At 40.1% G+C, this 20,397-nt stretch overlaps 1 protein-coding gene and 1 long non-coding RNA gene across 2 annotated transcripts in view; both read right to left on the bottom strand.

The window, feature by feature from the left end:
- Positions 1-1,230: 1,230 nt before the first annotated feature.
- Positions 1,231-10,217, bottom strand: LOC122667068. Its single transcript, XR_006333753.1, has 2 exons — positions 10,138-10,217; positions 1,231-1,621 (listed from the first exon to the last, which is right to left on the bottom strand). It is a non-coding gene; the product is annotated as an uncharacterized LOC122667068 (long non-coding RNA).
- Positions 10,218-12,202: 1,985 nt separating this feature from the next.
- LOC122648851 overlaps positions 12,203-20,397 on the bottom strand; it is a 42,930-nt gene continuing 34,735 nt past the window's right edge. Inside the window, exons 7-10 of the mRNA XM_043842129.1 lie at positions 13,771-13,984; positions 12,551-13,533; positions 12,397-12,468; positions 12,203-12,301 (exon numbers count right to left, since the gene is read on the bottom strand). Of these exons, the coding sequence (XP_043698064.1) occupies positions 12,203-12,301; positions 12,397-12,468; positions 12,551-13,533; positions 13,771-13,984 (1,368 nt within the window). The remainder of the gene's footprint in view (positions 12,302-12,396; positions 12,469-12,550; positions 13,534-13,770; positions 13,985-20,397) is intronic.

Below are 20,397 nucleotides of genomic sequence, written 5' to 3'. Positions count from 1 at the left end.
ATATATATATATGCCTAGCACAAGGAGAAAACCATTTGAGGCTGATTACCCTCAAAGAGGGCTAAACATCCCTTCTTTTGGACTTCGCTAACCTCACATAATATGCGAGGGATGCCATTTCAAACTTCCAATAAACACGAGGGGAGAGTGTGTGTGTGTGTGTGTGTTAGAGGAATTTTGACTTTTACTGTTCCCAAACATCCATCCAAGTGCAACGATGGCCATTGATAAAGGAATTTCTCCTTCACTGTGACTTGAGTAAAACTCAGTCCAACACATAATTTACAATCTTCTGGTATAAAAGGAAGGACCAAGTTAACCTTCACCCACGATGAAGAGAGAATATCTTCATTCATGGATTCTAACACTTGAATGGAACTCATAGAATAGTGAGAAAGACATTTTGGACCCTCATCAGTCAATAGGGGATGAAAGTAATAATAAGATTCAGTTATAAGTGAAGAAAAACTTTTCCCTTAAAAATACCCATAAAATAACTTTCCCCCACCCCAAACTTCTAAAACCCACTTCCATCGAGTTGATTTTGTGAGAGGAAAGGAAAAATAAAAAGAAAACAAGTAATGGTATAATAGGAAGAGAAAAATAAATCCTTCTTATACTTTTTTTAAACAGTTTTTTTTCCCACCTTTCTGGTACTTACAAGATGAATCCTTCTCGGAGTTGAAATAAAAAAACGAATGAATTCAATTGAGCCACAAACAACACAAACAACTCTTGACAGGAATTGGCCTGTCAAGACCATACACATTGAGGACTCGTTCCATCAACTAATTCTACTTGGCTTCAGATCATACATATTGTGCACGGATCAAGTGTGATGAACCTCTTCGTCCACGCAAATATCTCACCATGTTCTTCAATTTCCCTGACATTACGACGGCAAGACCAGCAATCCGGAATCTCCTATTAACATAACTAGCTGGTTCTACCAATGATAGCCTTTGGAATCCCCACCGGCGACGAACCCGACAGATTGCGCCATAGAGGAAAGGTATTATCCCTGTGTACTTCTCCAATGCCTCACCCCTCATTGAAACAAAGTGTATTCTCAAACCCAACTCTGGAACTGTTAGTGTTCTTTGATTACTTTCAGAGCAAACACGTTTCGAAATTTATATCCCTAGATGGTGCAGGTCAAGGGTTTCAAAGCCCAACAAGCCAGCACGTCTTTGTTAGGGTATTCCACGGCTAGAAGACAGAAAATGTGTATTAAAAAATGAAGGGTTGTTCAATGCACATCATACATTGTATATAGCAAAACTATCAGAGCTGCCAGCTCACAAGTGTCAACTATGTCAGTAGACTCAGTATCCTATACAAAATTTGACTTAGAGTGCCCCTTCTCCCCCCCCCCCCCCCTAATTCCCCAGACACCCAAACTAAACAAAAAAGAATAAGAAGATATATATATATATATATATTTACAGGAACTCGTTGACCTTCGTTACCAGTTAGAAATAACCAAACCCTGCTAGATACCTGCCTTCAACAATCTCCATCTTCTCAAGCTGTACTTGCATTGAAGCGTGGATAAGTTTGAGACCTCAAAAGGGAGACCAACTATGCTGTGAACCCATGTTACTCTATCTGTTACAGTTACCTGAAAGAAAAACAAGAAGACCCTATAATTTACCATGCAGGTAGAGAAAGGAACAGCCAGAACCATAAGTATCAAAGCCAATAAGAGTAGCAGAGGAAGAATAGGTCCATTCATTCGAGTGGCAGTGCACATATATGGCTACATAAATATTGCATTAATTCACCAAGGTCTGGAAGATGTATTTATATGATCTTTCACGATCGATCAGGAAAAAATAAATGTCATGGGATAAATAATAATAATAATAATTTATTATTATTATCATTATTATTAAAATGGTTACACCTGTCACATCAACTACAGCTGAGCTTTAATGTTGTCATTCACATTGCCAAACCAGGTCTCTAAATCTTACCCTGGACCACAACATAGACATTATTTCTGCCAGATATGTTCTTTGGCAAGAAACAAGCTTCGAAATAGTAAGACACTAATTCAAGATAGCCATATAAGACACTATTAAGCTTTAAAATTTCAGGATCCCCACATCATGAATAAAAACAGTAAGTACAGTGTCAAGAAAAGGACAACCATTTAAAGATGAATTTAATTTGTATTCTAACCATGCATGAGGCTTGTGTTCCACGTTATCATTTGTAGCACTGGATTCTCTCTCTCGGACAGGCCCGGCGGGGAGGAATGAATTGAAAATTATTTGATACATTTAAAAAACACAAAAAAAACAAATGCCTAGCAACTAATCCTTAATATCCTTCATCCCAAAAACAGAATAAGACTATCATTATGAAGAAAACAGGACAAAGAATCACCCAAGTAAAGAGCAAGTTGCAGCACCTGTGACAACTGGCTTCAAACTTCCATATGTTTTTAAGGGGAAGGAACGCTAACCGGTCCCACAGAGTGGCGTGTACCTGCGCCCAGACACAGCCACATGCAAAATGACTGATGCACCCCTGGTCCTTTCTGCCTTTCCAGGGGATGCGCCGGTCATTTCACGCATGGCTGTGTCTGGACGCAGGTACACGCCACGCTGCGTGACCGGTTAGTGTTCTTTATCCCCTTTTTTTAATCAAATATCCTGACAAGACGAACTCACAGAGCATCCCCTCCCAGGGGCAGGGGAATCAATGTTCAAGAATTTAACAGATCAAGTCCTTGTTTGTCTGTAAGTACCTCCTGCCCGGACAACCAACAGGCCATAATAAAGGAGTAAGATCCAAAAATGCTGAGCCAATCCCAATGCACGCACCTAAATGTCTCTCAACCTACTGCTAGGATCACTAAAAAATTCAATCTATTTATTTACTCGTTACTAAGGATGGCAACTGGTCAGATTCAGTATGGGTTTTGGCTATAAATGCTCAAGATCCCCAGAAAAAGAACATGAAATTTAGCATAACCCAAACTGTCATGGGTCACCAAATGAAACCCAAATCCAGTGCAAGGCTCCACCAAACCTGCAGGCCTCATATGCCAAATTCAAAATTCAAACACAGGATCCACACATGCTCACTAAAAGGAATGTATGTCTATGAAATTAAGTGTCCTTTACCTCACTAGGCATTACCCCTTCCCTCAACAGACAAGAAAAAAATAAGAACCATACGATGCATAACATTTCCCTCATAGCATCCCTATAGATCTCAAACTAATATGCCAATTGGATTCCTATTTTTCACATATTATCCATAGAAACACCTAGGCCAAGAATTCGCTTCAATCCTCAATGGAATCAACTTATACCAAATCCTCACAGTATCAGCTATAGCTACGGGTCGAACTCAGGGAGTTGGGTTGCTTAAATCTTTACTCTTAATTTAGGCAAATTGTACTCAACAAGCAATTTATATCTTTAAACTTAAACTAAGAAAAATACCAAGATCAACTATCAAATTAAGAAACTAGGCTAAACTAGGGCCAATAGAGTTAACACAAAAAGTAAGAGAATGAGATGGGTAGATTCAAATTGAGATGGGCTCTTGGGGATGGAATCCACCACAAGGTTAGGGTAAGTCAATGATCAACACATCAAAGCATTGCATATATCATGGTCTAGGTCTATAGGAGATGCGGCGAAAAGGGCTAACATATCCTATGAGTAGTACACATTCAATATACAATTAGATCATAAAATCATGAACATGAATGGTGTCACAATGGCTACAGCGGCAATATTGCATGTAGTCCATTAGGATGACATGCACAATGCAGCGGTCAACAGTTGTAAGCCCAAACAATGAACATGTCCATTAATACGCAAGCATGCAAATCATCAACTCATCCTTCCCAAAATGGCTTCATCCCAAGAGTTAAGGATTTAGTTGGCCATGGAAAAATCGATGGAAGGAGAGGGGGTTGATGAAGAGAACATTAAAACTACACTATAAAAATAAAATCAAAAGATTAAAGAACTTAGCTTGTGTAGAACTTGAACTTGAAGCATTGAAGAAAAATTTCCAGCCTTAAACTTGAATCAACAACTTGAATTACACCAATGTAAGAAGGGGATGAGGATTAAAAATCCTAAATTACATTAGATCTAGGAATGAAAAAGACAAAATTACATCAAAGTTCTAAGCTAAGGCAAAGAAACTAGAAAGGAAAAAACAAGAGAAAGAATGCTAAAACAAAAGACTAAAGAGAGAATGAATGAATTTCCAAGGGGGAAAAGACCTCTCTATTTATACACACAACCCCCAATCCCCCTTGCAAAATTCGGCCAACCTTCCTCTCCCTTTCCTAATTTCGGCTAGCCAAGGGAGAGATTCCCTTGGTCAATATTTTTCCAGCGAAGAAATTCTAAATTTGATTTTTTAAAGAAAAAAGAGAGAAAGATTGAGATTTTTATCCAAAAATAGAGAGGGACGTGGAGATTGGATCCACAACTCCAAAAAATAGAAGATCTTAATCAAATCACCAAGAAAATCTTTCCAATCTTCCAAGATTAGAGTAGCTTGCTTTGACTTGGGCTCTACTCCACAACTGAAGATGCTAGATGTCACCAACAATGCACTTAGACAAAAATATCCCTTCGGAATTTTCGATGGGAATATGGGCTGCCCCTATTGAATTTCGAATTTGCTTGTTTGGGTCTTCATGGCCCAATGGTCCAGCCCATATATGAAATTAATTCTTGGGTCCATAGACATGGGCTTCTTTAAAACTTGATTCCTTGCATTTCAGCTCCACAAAGGCTTCTTAGCATAATTTGAGCTTCTCTTTCAAGAATGGACCTAAAACCTGAAAACACATAAAAACACCTCGAGTAGCTCTGTTCAAGCATGGAAAAGACAAGAATATAAAGGCTTAAATTCACATATAAATGTGCTCATCAGGTAACCTAGGGGTTTAAAGGCTTGTTGCACATGCTAAGTGCAACCGTGATTCCTACGAAAGTGAGTTAAGGTTTTCGTTTCATTTCTCTTTGTTTTCATTAGGTTATTTTTCTTTTTGTTTGCTCGAGGGCTAGCAAAGTTTAAGTATGGGGGTATTTGATGAGCACATTTATATGTGAATTTAAGTCTTTATTCTTGTATTTTCATGCTTGAACAGAGCTACTCGAGGTGTTTTTATGTGTTTTCAGGTTTAGGTCCATTCTTGAAAGAGAAGCCCAAATTATGCTAAAAAGCCTTTGAGGAGTTGAAATGCAAGGAATCAAATTTTAAAGAAGCCCATGTCCATAGACCCAAAAATTAATTTCATATATGGGCTGGACCATTGGGCCATGAAGACCCAAGTAAGCAAATTCGAAATTCAATAGGGGCAGCCCATATTCCCATCGAAAATTTCAAGGGGTATTTTTGTCCAAGTGCATTGTTGGTGATATCTAGCATCTTCAGTTGAGGAGTAGAGTCCAAGTCAAAGCAAGCTACTCAAATCTTGGAAGATTGGAAAGATTTTCTTAGTGATTTGATTGAGATCTTCTATTTTTTGGAGTTGTGGATCCAATATCCACCTCCCTCTCTATTTTTGGATAAAAATCTCAATCTTTCTCTCTTTCTTCTTTAAAAAATCAAATTTAGAATTTCTTCGCTGGAAAAATATTGACCAAGGGAATCTCTCCCTTGGCTGGCCAAAATTAGGAAAGAGAGAAACAGGCTGGCTGAAGTTTGCAAGGGGGATTGGGGGTTGTGTGTATAAATAGGGGGGTCTTCTCCCCCTTGGAAATTCATTCATTCTCTCTTTAGTCTTTTGTTTTAGCATTCTTTCTCTTGTCTTTTCCTTTCTAGTTTCTTTGTCTAAGCTTAGAACTTTGACGTAATTTTGTCTTTTTCATTCCTAGATCTAATGTAATTTAGGATTTTTAATCCCCATCCCCTTCTTACATTGGCGTAATTCAAGTTGTTGGTTCAAGTTTAAAGCTGAAAATTTTTCTTCAATGGTTCAAGTTCAAGTTCTACACAAGCTAAGCTCTTTAATCTTTTGATTTTATTTTTATAGTTTAGTTTTAATGTTCTCTTCATCAACCGCCTCTCCTTCCATCGATTTTCCCATGGCCAACTAAACCCTCAACTCTTGGAGTAGGATGAAGCCATGAGGCAAGGATGAGTTGATGGTTTGCATGTTTGTGTATTAATGGACATGTTCATTGTTTGGGCTTACAACGGGTGACCGCCGCATTATGCATGTCATCCTAATAGACTATATCCAATATTGCCGCCGTAGCCATTGTGACACCATTCATGTTCATGATTTTTAAGACCTAATTGTGTTTTGAATGTGTACTACTCATAGGATATGTTAGCCCTTTTCGCTGCATCTCCTATAGACCTAGACCATGATATATGCAATGCTTTGATGTGTTGATCATTGACTTATCCTAACCTTGTGGTGGATTCCATCCCCAAGAGCCCATCTCAATTTGAATCTACCCATCTCATTCTCTTACTTTTTGTGTCAATTCTGTTTGCCCTAGTTTAGTCTAGTTTCTTAGTTTGATAGTTGATCTTGGTATTTTTCTTAATTTAAGTTTAGAGATATAAATTGCTTGTTGAGTACACTTTGCCTAAATTGAGAGTAAAGATTTAAGCAACCCAACCTCCTTGAGTTCGACCCGTAGCTACAACTGATACTGTGCGCTCGCGCTTATTTTTCTCATCAAACAGGTTCTCCCCGTGAGCAATGAAGGAGAGTGCAAGGATATAAATATAAATACTACTTTGCTTACAATACTTTGACTCCTCCATCAGACCTCTAATATAACTCTCCTCCAAAATCTAGAAAAGGATGATTACTCCATTGAACTCCCTCTTGTTTAAGCTTGATCTGAAAATTAACAAAAAAACCATTCTCTTCCCATGCTGTTGAGAAAAAATATTGGCTCCATGAAAATATTCAGTAAATATATTCTCTGTAGCAGTCAATCATCTGCTACTGCTTCCAAATCAAGGAAAGATTAAATTGACCAAACACATCGTTAACCTTTCAACTTTGGGAACCAAAATTCAGATAGTTCAGTGAGAAAACAAGCTCCCAGCTACAAAACATATTCCAACGTCTCAACTAAGCCCTTAACAAGATTTATTCTTACCAACTATATAACACCACTTCCCTAACCTTGTTTGTTCCCCCCATCAAAATCACTTACTCCAACACAGATAACAAGCAAGACATCCAATTTTGAACCATCAGAAAAAGCTTCAAAAAGGTAATCACAATATTCAATGTGGTTGTAAGCTACTGGTTAAAGATCATATCCGTCAAAAATGTATGTTATCATATCAGAAAATGATTTATAAAATGAGAGGAGATACACTCCCCCCCCCCCCCTTTTCTTTTTTTTTGGGAGGGGGAGGGGGTGATATCGTTGATTTATTTAAGATCTGCACTCTATTCTCTTTGCACTGTTATCTTCTTACCTTCTTTGTCACTTCACGAACTTGTATCAAGGCTATATTATGAAGCTGAGCAATTGAATGAGACTGTTATTGATATTTATCCCTGATTATTACTGTAGGTCAAAAGTATTCCTAGTTTTAGCCTTTTAGGGATTTCATGTGGTGCAGCTACCCTAATGGTGGTTCCCGTTATTTTCTACAAGTACCAGATGTTAATAATCTATTCTTGCAGCTCATGCAGGAAAATTCCTCACCTCAGGTGTTCCCACATACCAAAAGGTGATCCTTTGGGGCTCTATCCAGAAAAGAAGAAAGATAACGTGCAAGTATAAACCTTAGGAACTAGTTATTAGGGAGTCTTTTCCTTACTATTTTTTGGAGTTCAATTGAATGGGCTCTAGTTATGTGTAGATACCAGAATTCATGATGTAATCCTAGATAGGTAGGAAACCTACTAGGAGCCAGACAACCAAGACTTGTTAAGCTGCTGGTTCGATGGGGGCAGAATTGAGGTTTTAGGTAAATTTTAGGGTTAGGATTAGGATAATGGGAATGCGTCTTATATGGTAAAGCTAGGCAGGTGTAGGGGAGTCTAATGAACTAGGTTTTATGGGTCTTGGATGGGTAGAAATATGTTAGATGGATTTGGGTAGCAACTAGGGTTAGGGTTTTGAAAGGTGGAAGATGATGAAATCTAGGGTTTATAATAACAGGAAATCAGGTGGTTGAACGAGATTAATAGTTAGGTCGAATGTGGGTAGGATGGAGGGGAATATATGCTGAAAGTTATAGCTAAATCAAATGGTTAAATCTGGAGTTATGGAGGTTTCCTGGTAGAGACAAGAGAGGGGTAATGGGTGGATGGTACTGAAATTTGGATAGTCTCTGTAAAGGTTAGAGGAAGATTCGATCAAAATTTTAACAGATTCTAACGGTTAGATTTGGCTGGGAAGAATTCTCGTGAAAATCACCTTGCATGTGACATTTTAGAAGGGAAGAAGAATAGTTGCAGGTTTTAAGGTTCTAATGGATCTATGGTATCAACGGTGAATGAGGAAGGTAGTAAGGATTGAGTATTGGTAATGGGGATCAATGAGGGTGGGTTTAGAGGATTAGGAGAAGAAAGGGGGATGGTTAATAATGTTGAATACTTACTTGGAGTTGCAGATCTTCAATGGCAATAGCTTGAAGATGGGAAATAAGTCCTCCCGATCTACCAAATGCAAGGAGTCGATTGGAGATCCACCAATCCCTTATAACAAATCCTCCCAGTCTACAAGACGCAAGGAGTCAGCTGGAGATCCACCAATCCCTTCATCTTGATATTACTCACAAGGCAACACTCAATAGAGCAAGGCAGCAGCAAGCATAGATTATTTTTTATTAATCAAATTCGTGTTCAGTGTTTGCCCCCCTTACAACCTTGTATAAAAGACTCAAAATTAGACTCCTACACTAAAAAAGAAAGGCCTAACCCAATCCTTAACCTATTAGGTAACTTAAACTGATTAGGAAACTGAAATAGACTTAAAATAGAGTCCTAATTCAACCCAACTAAACAATTAAAAGACAAACTACTAAAATCACTTAAATTGAACCACTGGTTCAAACCAGCTTTGGATCGGTTCAATTTAAAACATTAAAAATATGAAAATAAAACTAAGTATAGGACTAAAATATCTAATCCCGTATGCAACCTAATTACCCATATTTTAGGCCAATAAAAGTGGCCTATTACATGAAAAACTCATGGGATCAAAGGCCCAACATGTATATAAGTATATAACCCAACCCTAGACATATTCCTAATAAGATAAGTCCATTTCGGTGATGAATCTGCATCAAGTCAATTGAAGTGTGTGATTTGTTTTCAACACTTCTGTTGAAAATTCAATTCTAGCTCCAGTTGAAATCTGGGCTTCAATTCTTGGTGGGATTTTGGTTCAACTTCAGTGAACTACGAACTATCCCGAGTCTGTTTCATTTGATTCGACATTTCGAGCGTTAGTTTTTTCTGTCAATTAAGATATTTAAACTTTTGGAATCACTCCCTCTGGTTAAGGATTAGGGAGGTATAACTTGATATGTCCTTCCAGTTCTGTAGCTTTGCAGAGCAGGGTCTTTGCTGAATTTAAAAATCTTTCTGTGAGAAATTGAACCTGCTATTTGGTGTTTGCAGAGGCCTAAACATTTACTTCTGAGTTCTGATTCCCAAGTTCCATGAAGATTGGCAGAACATTGTGATGTCTAGACCATCATACTTAAGTGCTGGTTTGTAATGGTCACTGTCCATCTAGTGGCAGATTTCATAATTACTTACTATATCTAAATTGGACTGCATTGATGGCCTCATCTGCAGGCTAATTAGGGTTCCATTGAGCCCTGCCTGACTGCCTGCATAAGCAGGAAATCAACAATAGATACAGACATGCTAAAGATGTGCTGCTTCAGTAACATTCGTGTCAATATTGCTGATCTTATATATACACTGTTGATGTGCCAACTGGGATTAATTTTTTCATGCTCATGAGAGTTGTAATCCATACTCCAGTTAAACATCTAGTGGTAAATAGAAAGTTTTTCTAGTTTTTAATTTTCTCTACAGCCATAGATATGTAATGGAGAGCTAAAACAATGATAAGGTTGGTGTGTTTGGTCCCTAGTGTACAAACATGACTTTCAGTCTTCAGGTGACATCATTAAGAAGAACAGGACTACATGGAAATGCTTCTCTAAATACCATTTCTGATTCTTATGACCACATTTTATCCCAATCACAGACTTTTTCCCTCTTTTCCGAATCACTGGGTGGTCTGGATCTCTAACTAGGTAGTAAACATGGTAGAATTAATGGGAAAAGTCTGTTACGGTTGATAAACTCAGGTCCAACAGATAACAAAATGAATAATCGCAATAAAAGAGATACAGAATATAATAACATCATGCATACCTCAAAAGGATCTTGTTTTTCACCTTGCTCTTTACTTTCTCAAACTTGCAACAGATAGAAGTAACTTTAACAGTTCACATTAACTTTTAGACACTGGCATATGCGCCCATTCATCATAGCATGTCTTCTTCCAAAAATTGCACCAGAAATGCAGTCTGTACAATCTCTTCACGAAAAATCTGCAATGATCATGCTGCAACCTGACTAGTGAACTACTCAGCTGCCTGGATAGTCCCCCATAGAATAAGCACATTGATCTCCCAACTCAAGGCCCACAACATTCCATCTCAAGGTACAGTATAATGTAGTATTGGCTGCTCCATACTATTCAGTAATCCACCCAAACCTGCAACACATTATTATGAACTTAAACTCAATAGACAGAGTTAAAAAGACTGCTACACCATTGCACACTGGGACAAGTAAACATCATGTTCAAATAGGATCATGGAATAAACCAATTACAAGCTCCCAACCGCCACCACACAACCCCACCCCACCCCCCCCCAAAAAAAAAGAAGATAAAATCATGAAATGGATATGCAACCTCCAACAAATCCCTGCAGCCCCTGACCCCTAAACAAATACATGGGTATGTAAAAAGATTTAGTTGCCCTTAAAAGAACAAGAGGGGAAGAGTGGACCCAATAGCTACTACAGTCAATATAGAGGTTAGTAATTCTTTATTCTGCTTGTTCGATGAATTAATTTTCCATGAGAAAGAAGGTGAAACTTCAAAGGCTCCCAGGTTAACCCTTTTCAGAACAGCTGCAGTTCCATAATAGCCCATGGAATTCCAGGTGCAAAAGCCGAAGGCATCATTTTCATGAGAACTCTTGGGAACCTGGAATTTTCAGGGACCTATCACTGAATCTGAGCTAATTGAAGAAGGCATCAATTTCATGAAGAACCCTTGGGAACCTGGAATTTTCAGGGACCTATCACTGACTCTGAGCTAATTGAACCACAGAAACAAGACTTTTACACAAGCTGTAATCATATTCTTGAACCTCAATTAAACCAACCATCTGCTCACTCTCCCTAGGGCATCAAATGGGATTGGATCAGAATTGGGTCCACTCTGACCTGGACGTGGGATCCAAGTTACCTAATAACCCTAGTTTGGAAATCCATATCCAATTCAAGATCAAAACAGGCAAATGGATCATAAATGGGGTAGATATGGACATCCAAGTTTCAGTCATTCCTTTCTATATAATAAAGCATGTATCCATTCAGTTCCACGGCCAGGATCTGATTTGACCCCACATCCAAGCACCCAGAAAAAATGCAGCCAACCCAAATCCAGCACATATTCTGAAACAAATCTCTTCTGTTGATACAGATCTATAAAAAAAAACATATGTATCTCAAAAGCTCACCATGCCCCCCCAACAATTCTCAATTCAACTTAATTCAGCCTTATCCAACTAAATGGGGCCGGCTACATGCTAAACACTTCTCCAACCATAAAAACAAGTGTGCCAATGAACCTTGAGATATACATACATAACATCTTTTATCAAGGCAATGAGGTACTTACAAATATTTGGCTCTCAAGCCTGTTCAGTGTTACAGTACAGCAGAAAACCACCGTCTGAAGAAGCCCTACCAGGAGATGTTTAGGCATTTGCAGAGGCAGTAAATTATATAACAGATATGGCATACGCTGCTCAAACAATCTCACAGGATTTCATCATCTATACTTCATTTTCAACAGAACATCTGAATTTGTAAGCATCTAAATTAACTGAAACTTAAAACTTCACAATGGAGTTAAAATGTAGAGCTCCAATACACCATATCATGCTCAAGCATTTGCTTGGAATAAACTTAAGTTGCCTGGTTAGAACCAATAGTCACCTCTGGAAGATCATATGCACTACCTCCAACAGAAAGAGGAAGGGTGTCCCACAGGAACTCAGAATTATGCTGCAAGACATCCACATGAGCAACTTCAGAATTAGACTCAGTGGAAGTTAAAGATTTATTGACAACTTCAGACTTCCCACAAAAGAACCACCAACAGGACCAGGATAATTACATTCACCATCAGCATCTTCATGCACCTTACGCTCACTAGAATCTCGATGGTTCAACTAAAAATAAGTTGTACCACAAGTATCTGCCCCAGGAGTAACACTTTCATCTGGGAGTAACACTTTAATCTGGGGAATGCACAGGTTCAGATTTACAAATTCCATTACTTTGACTCAGAGCCTGGGAAGGAGGTTCTGAAGGAGCAGGAGGAGAACAATGTACAGGAGCTCCACAAAAACCATTGAGATTAGCTATGACTGAAGTCACCACACTATCTGATCCACTTGTGTCAAAACTTTTACACTCTACTGCTGATACATTACTACACTTGGGTTTGACAGTGAAGGGACCTTCACCCAGCACATGCGGGTAATTTTTTACCGTAAAAGCTTCACCTTTGAAGCCATGACCATCAGTTACTATGACAGATGCATCACAAGAGCGCTGGGTGACCTTTTGAAACTTGGAATCTTGATGCAACAAACTTTCACCAGAACCCTGAAAACTATGCTGAGAAAGAGCAAAAAAGGGTTGAACATTATCAGGACAGATTTGAATGGTATCCTCTGAGAGATGGCAAACAACATTTCCACTGGACACTTGTGAACAATGCATAGCAGTAGCATCCAGAGCTTCAGACTTAACAGCAGTTGATTGGGGTTTAACACCATCAACAGAATGATGCAAATGAGGATCTGAAGCAGTGATTTCAGTATTCACATTACAGACATCTGAAGTACCACAACCAGATGCATGGATGTTTTCTTCAGTAGCCACAGTTGTGTTGGTAGTTTGCTTTATGGAACTTTCACTTAGAGAACAGAGATCAGGTTCAGTGTCAGCAACATCAAACTTTGCTTTGTGTAAACCATCTCCTTCACTGTCTGAACTAGACTCGGTAGTACATGTAACAGCAGAATCCAACAGAAGCTTAGTTTCCTTCACAACCTCATCTTGTGCAGGACCAGAATGGAGGAGAGATATAGAGTCAATAGCAGCTTCTTGAGAATTATATGACGTGGTTCTCTCCCTGAAAGCTTGCAATGAAACTTCACCAAGACCATCTGAAGTATTGCACATCACATCAGAAGTATCATGTGAAGAACAACCAGTACCCTGGAAACCTGATCCAACAGCAGCAACTGCATCATTTTCTACTTCAGCATCACAGACAACACACTCATCAGAAGCAGAGTCATCAGACTCAGCAGGACAAGCAATTTCAGATATCATTGCTGTCCTGGGCCTTGAGATCACCACTTTAGACTACAACAGACTCCACAACTAGACAAGAATGGCACAAGATTGTAAATGAAATGTACAAAACAAAAAATTAAGCAAATATATCAGTGATGAATTACCTTCAGCACCATTAATATTCCCCTCAGAGAGGTCATGCTTCAGTAGAATCTTCTGTAAAAGATCTGTACCAGGGAACACTAGCATATTCATGGATCTCAATTCTTGTTTGTGTGACTCTTCAAGAGGCTTGAAACCAAAAACTACAGTCCACGCATGCATAAGTTCTGAGATAGCAGGTATGATCAGTTTCTCCACAGTCAGAGAGCAGAGAACCTAAACATTGTTTCAGCATAAGTTAATCCTCAAAGCAGACGAAAGATTGGAAATGAAGAAAAAACAATGTTGAAAATCCAAGTAGCTTTGCATGGAACCCAAAAATAAGCATGGGCATAAAAAACCAAAAAGATATCAGCCTCCTGTGGATGTGTATGCAACTAACAGAACAAACATACTATCGGACACTGTTCAGAGCTCTTTCATGTATTCCAACCTGATGCAGTGTCCCTCGAATGGTTGGACCAGCACAACCAGGTTTGGAAACCCAAGCCCAGACAAAACCGGTCCAACCCGGGTTTTTTGTCTAACAAGGGCTGGTAGTAGCGATTTAGTTCTTTGGGTTATTTCTTTTATTATTTTATTCCAGATGATTGAGTCGTAGGAGATAGGCTAGTTAGTTTTGAATTCTATTTTAGTTTTAGAGTTGGAATAGGAGTCTTTGTTTGTTTTATTTCTACTCTTTATATAATTCTAAGCAAATTTAGTTTTTTAGATTTGGAATAGAAACTTGATTGAAGTGTACTCAATGTGGGTGTGATGTGGTTATTGGTGCGAGATCCCCTCTCTCTCTTCCCTTCTCTTCCTTCTTCACTGTACAACTCCCAACTGATTCTCTCTTTCTTTCTCTCAGGATCTGTCTTTTATCATCTTCTTCTTATTCCTTCTTCATTATTCTTCTTCCTTGCTCTATTTCTTTCTTTTTATTTTCTGTTTATTTTTCCTCTTACCTGTGAATAACCTTTTCTGGGTGGTAGTTTACAGCCCAAAGAATAGAGGGTGGACCTCGGTGCAATGGTAAGCTTGCTCCATTGCAACCTAACGGGTTCGAGTAGGGAAACAGCCTCTCCGTGAAGTGGGGGTAAGGCTGTGTACATTATGATCCTCCCCAGACCCCGCAGTGGCGGGAGCCTCATGCACTGGGGATGCCCCCTTTTTTAGTTTACAGCCCAAAGAATCAAATCGACCTTCCTCACCCCAAGCCCTTTCACCTTCAAAATTGGGGACTTGAATCACTATATTAAATCAACCAAATCTCCAGAGTTTATTTTTGTGTGTGTGTCTTTGTATGTGGAACTATTCCAAAAAGTTACTGCTCTTTTGAATAGAGAAACTTCTAATACTGTCCTTGCCAGACAATGACAAGCACAAGATAGTCGATTTGATGCAGATAGATCATATAAATGGGCCTATTTTATTGGAAATAGTACAAGATCTTGGTGAGATCTCGCTTTTGTCTCGGTTTCGTGGCCCACCGAGTTGAGATGCCTTGTGATACATAAAACATACAAGACCTCGACCGAAATCTCGCTATCTCGACGAGATTTCGATCCATATTTCGATCTCGGTTCATTTCGGTCGAACCAGGCCCAATGACTTAAGTATATATATACCATATTTCGACCCAAAACTCAAAATATCTCGCTGGACTCGATAGAACTCGCCTCTCTGGTTTGGACAACCCCTCCAAACTTGTGCTTTTCACTATTTTTGTTGGGAAATTTCACATAAACTGTTGGAGATTGTTGATTGAAGCTTCAGGCTTCAAGAACAAAAGACGAGTTGCACTTCTTTTCAAAAACAGTGTTAGGTAAAAAATTCCTCTCAAAAACTACTTTTTGCTTAGATCCATCATGAATACTTGTTTGTTGTCTACATGGTTTTTATTTGTGATGTATCTTACACCAATCTATAGTTTGATGGAGGTAGATTTATTTTTCTCTTTTAAAATTATTTATTTATTTTTTTGTAAAATAAAATGGTTTTCTTGAAATAAAAATTTGAGAAAAAAAGGGATCTACTCATTGTTTGGAACCCATTATTATATATGTTGGATACCGTTGGCCAATCTATGGCCTCAAGGTGTCGTCTTTTTTTTTTTCTACCTAGTAAATTATTTATTTTAATTTCTTAAATTTAAAAAATATTTTAAAAATACAGACAAATCCAAAAAATAGTGAAAACTATCTGTTCTGTTTCAGTACTAGGTACTAGGATCATAGGCCTCTAGGATTGATGGGCATAAGCCATAAGGTAAGTTATTCACTTGTATTTGTTTTTGCTTTCTCTCTTTCTACCTAACAATTATTAACAAACCCTGTATGGTTATGAATCTGATGCCTAATGCATTAAATGGCTTATGGTTTGATGTTTTTTTAATTCCTAATGCTTAATTAAATTGTTTTACACCTCTACTTTAATTATATGTGTTCAACTAGTACTAAATATTGTGTGGAATAGCCTAGGGTAGAGCTCACCTACGCCGTAGACTACCAACCTAAGGTCCGAAGTCAAAGTACCATTTTAGGTTTGAATTTGTAAAAACTAATTTTCTATTGTGCTTAGAAGACCTAAAATAGGGTGGATGTCAAGTTTCAGGACCTATCTTGGCCATATGGCCACCGAAACCCACCATCGAGTTTTAACGGGAAAAAATATACCAACTCGCCGAGATCTCGGCAGAAGTCGGTTTCGTGGCTGATCAAATTCGAGTCCTGGAAAATTCATCAAGTTTCTTTTTCAATGGTGTAACTTCCTGCAACAAATAATATTATCAATCAGTGGAAGCGGACATGCCTTGGCCGGCAATGCATCTTCCTCCGGCGACCAGAGCTGACTGCCACTCCCGGTGCAATGTCTGCTCCATCTAATCCCCCTCCTGTGTCTACCTCAGAATCTCCTCCTCCCACCGCCTTTGCTCCAGTTCCTGAAGCTCCTCCACACACTGCCCCTGCTCCTCCCCTATGGAGTTCCCTGTTTCGTTCAAACCAGACCTCTTCTTCCTCACCCGAAGGACACCCTCTGCATTATGTTTCTCCCATTGTTGTTGGTTGCGCAAAAATGGCTGTGTCCTTCCGGATTCCTTACCGATGAGGCTAAAATCTAGGAAGCTTGTTTGGTAGGCCATTTCCTTGGCTCTCGACCTCCCTTCCACATTGTTAAACTCTCCCTCTCTAAGCAATGGAGAATCCAAGGCACCTTTGAAACCTTCCTTCTTGATAATGGCTTCTTCATCTTTAAGTTCTCCAGCAACCTTGATAAAGTCCGTGTGCTCAAAGGGGGTCCTTGGCTAGTTGGGAAGAAACTGATCTTTCTCCATCAATGGCATCATCATCTTCAGCTCCGACGGCTTGATCTCTCCACTATTCCCCTGTGGGTCTCTTTCCCTGGCCTTCCTCTCCATTACTGGTGTACTGAGGGTCTAAGCACGGTTGGGTCTATTCTAGGCAAGCCCCTTTTCTCTGATGTGAATACGATGAGGAAACTTCGTCTGGCCTATGCTCAAATCTGCATTAAAGTGGTTGTTGACGAGCTGTTACCCTCTTTCATCACTGTGAATGAAGGTGAGGATTTTTCGTTCGATCAGGAAGTGCACTACGATTGGAAGCCCCCCAACTGCCTTGTGTGTAAGAAGTTTGAGCACGACACTGCTCTCTACTCTCCTAGAGGTCCAACGGAGCTTTCTTCAACCATCGCTGAGCAACCTCTTGATGAAATCAACCCAAGAAGAGGAACACGCTCTTCCTAATTCCAGAGGAAGAACCAGAACTAGTTCCAGGGGAAGATCCATGGCCAAATTCCGTCACCAGAAGTCCAGCCGGAAAGCCAGCCGGAATCTTGCATGGGTCTTCGTTGTCGTTTAGTATCATCGTCGAAGCATCTTGGGATCTCCTCCTTTACCCAACGGACAAAACAGATTCGCAGCTTTATCCTCTGATGTTGAAGCAGAGCTGGAACCATATCCCGAGAGGATCATTGACTCTGTCGCTCCTCGATCTCGCTCACAAATGGCATCGCCGTCTGCTGCAGGTAGCCCAGACTCTTCTCGAGAGTTGTCGCTCTGCTTGCCGGGGCCTGTTCCTCCTCTACAAACTGATAACACTCTTGCGAGAGGTTCTCCTACTCCCCTTTCCCAGGTTTCACCTGCTACATCCTTTTCTAATGCTAACTCTCCTGTGGGCCCCCCTAATACCTTTTTTAATTCCATCTCATCCCTTTCTTTGTCGTCACCCCCCCCCCACTTTGCTTTTAACTCATCTTCCCCCTCCACCTCATCTATCGTGAGGCCCATCCCATCTTTTCGGTTACCTAATTCCCTACACACCCCTTCGGGTCTTCGGGTCAAGTCGACCCATGCCTCCAAACACTCTTCCACTCACTCTCCCTTACCCGACCACCCCCTTTTGAATTCTCCTGCTCCTTCTGCCAGGCTTGCAATGCCTTCTCTAGACTGCGCTTACATTAGGCTCCACCGAAGCTCTTTTGTGCCCCATAGTGTGCTTTCCAGGCTCGATGGGCCTAAGTTGCTCCCCCAATCCATTTCCAAATGAATCTCGGCCTTGTTTGGAACACTCGGGGTCTCAATTCCCCTTGTAAGCATGCGACTGTTCGATCTCATATCAGGCGCCATCACTACAATTTTTGCTGCTTATTAGAGACCCATCTCAAAGACTCTAATGCAGCAAGTATCCTTAATTCCATTGCCCCTGGCTGGTCCTTCTTAACCAACCATAATCATCACCCCAATGGCCGTATATGTGTTCTATGGGATCCTTCAAAAATTAAAATTTCCCTCCTCTCCTCTGCTCAATTCCTTCATTTGAGTTTTTCAGACTGCCTAAGCCAAACTTCTTTCCACTTTACTGTTATTTAAGCTTCAAATAACCCTCTCCAGCGGGTTTCTCTTTGGGATGATCTTCGTAACGTTGCTAGTCAAATTGATGCTCTTCCTTGGGGATTAGGAGGAGACTTCAATGTGATCAGATTTGACCATGAAAAGCAGGGTGGTAACCACTTGGATTCAGACGGCAAGTTGAAATGGAAGCTCCTGAGTCTGGATGCTCCTGGAATTTCAGACCACTGTCCCACCTCCCTCTCTATCCAGCCTTATACCTCCTTTGGTCCCAAGCCATTTAAATATTTTGATATGTGGTCTTCCCATCCCTCTTTCCTAACCACTGTTAAGGCTGCATGGGACAAGCCTGTCCAAGCTTTTTCCTCTCCCCTCATTGCTTTTGCTAGAAAGCTTCGGAATGTGAAAGCTGCCCCCAAGGATTGGAACTCCAATACTTTTGGAAATATTTCTCAGCTTGTTTCAGAATGTAAGGACAAGCTCTCTTCTATACAGATGCAGCTCCAAACTGACAGTCTTAATGCCCCTCTGGCTGAAGAAGAGAAAGCTACATCCATTGAGCTCTCCAAGCTCCTATCCCAAGAGGAAAGTTTTCTAAGGCAGAAGTCAAGGATCAAGTGGCTGGAGTTAGGAGACTCTAATTCAGCTTATTTTCATCGCTCTTTGAAAGCTAGAACCAATCATAACTCGATCTTACATTTGGTGGCCCCTGATGGTTCTCCTCTTTCTAGAGTTAAGGACATTAAGGATACAGCTGTGGATTACTTCAAGAACCTCTTCAGCGATCACTTGGTTGATCAAGGTCAGATTCCAAACAATTTGCTCAACAAATTCATTCCAAGTGAGCTTCTAGAGTCCCTTCGGTCCATTCCAAATGACGCCGAAATTGTTACAGCTATTCACTCTCTCAAGTTGAATGGGGCTCCTGGGCCGGATGGATTCAGTATGGGTTTCTTTTTATCTTCTTGGGATATCATCAAGGAAAACCTCATTAGGCTATTAGAAGTTTCTTCCTCAACCCAAGTCAAATCAAAGGAGTTAACCACACTTTCCTCTGTCTCATCCCTAAGAAGGAGGGCGCCTCAGTAATGTCGGACTTCAGGCCTATTGCCCTTTGCAACCTGCTATACAATTTTATTGCCAAAATCCTTGCACTCAGAATCAAGACTGTTGTGGATCTACTTGTCAGGGAAAACCAATCGGCCTTCATTCCAGATAGAAATATCACTGACAACATTTTGCTTTGCAATGAGAATGTTCGAGGATTTGAAAGAACCACTCCCCAGCTGCCCTTATGAAGATTGACATCCACAAAGCATTTGACTCCTTACGTTGGGATTTTATTGACAAGGTGCTAGTCAAGATGGGTTTCCCCCCACCCTTCATCCATTGGATCCATTGCTGCATTTCCTCTCCCCGGCTCTCAGTTCTAGTCAATGGTAGCCCAGCTGGTTACTTTGCTTCTTCGTCGTGGGTATTTGTCAAGGCTGCCCCCTTTCTCCCTACATCTTCACCTTGGCTCTCGAAGTCTTATCTCGTGATATCCAAATCTGCACGGATCAGCAGCTCATTTCTCCAATCCCCAAGTGCAAAGCCCTTAAGCTCTCTCATTTGGCATTCGCTGATGACCTTACGATTTTCTTCAAAGCCTCCATCGACTCTTTCGAGGCTATTATGCAATGCCTTTAGCTCTTCCAAGACCTTTGGGGCCTCGAGATCAACCCAACAAAGTCTCTCCTCTTCCTTGTTGGAGTCACCGAATTGGAAAAAAAGGCTCTGA

The sequence above is a fragment of the Telopea speciosissima genome, chromosome 1 (genome assembly GCF_018873765.1).
Source record: "Telopea speciosissima isolate NSW1024214 ecotype Mountain lineage chromosome 1, Tspe_v1, whole genome shotgun sequence".
NCBI classification, from domain to species: Eukaryota; Viridiplantae; Streptophyta; class Magnoliopsida; order Proteales; family Proteaceae; genus Telopea; species Telopea speciosissima.
This window is presented reverse-complemented; position numbering and strand designations above follow the sequence as displayed.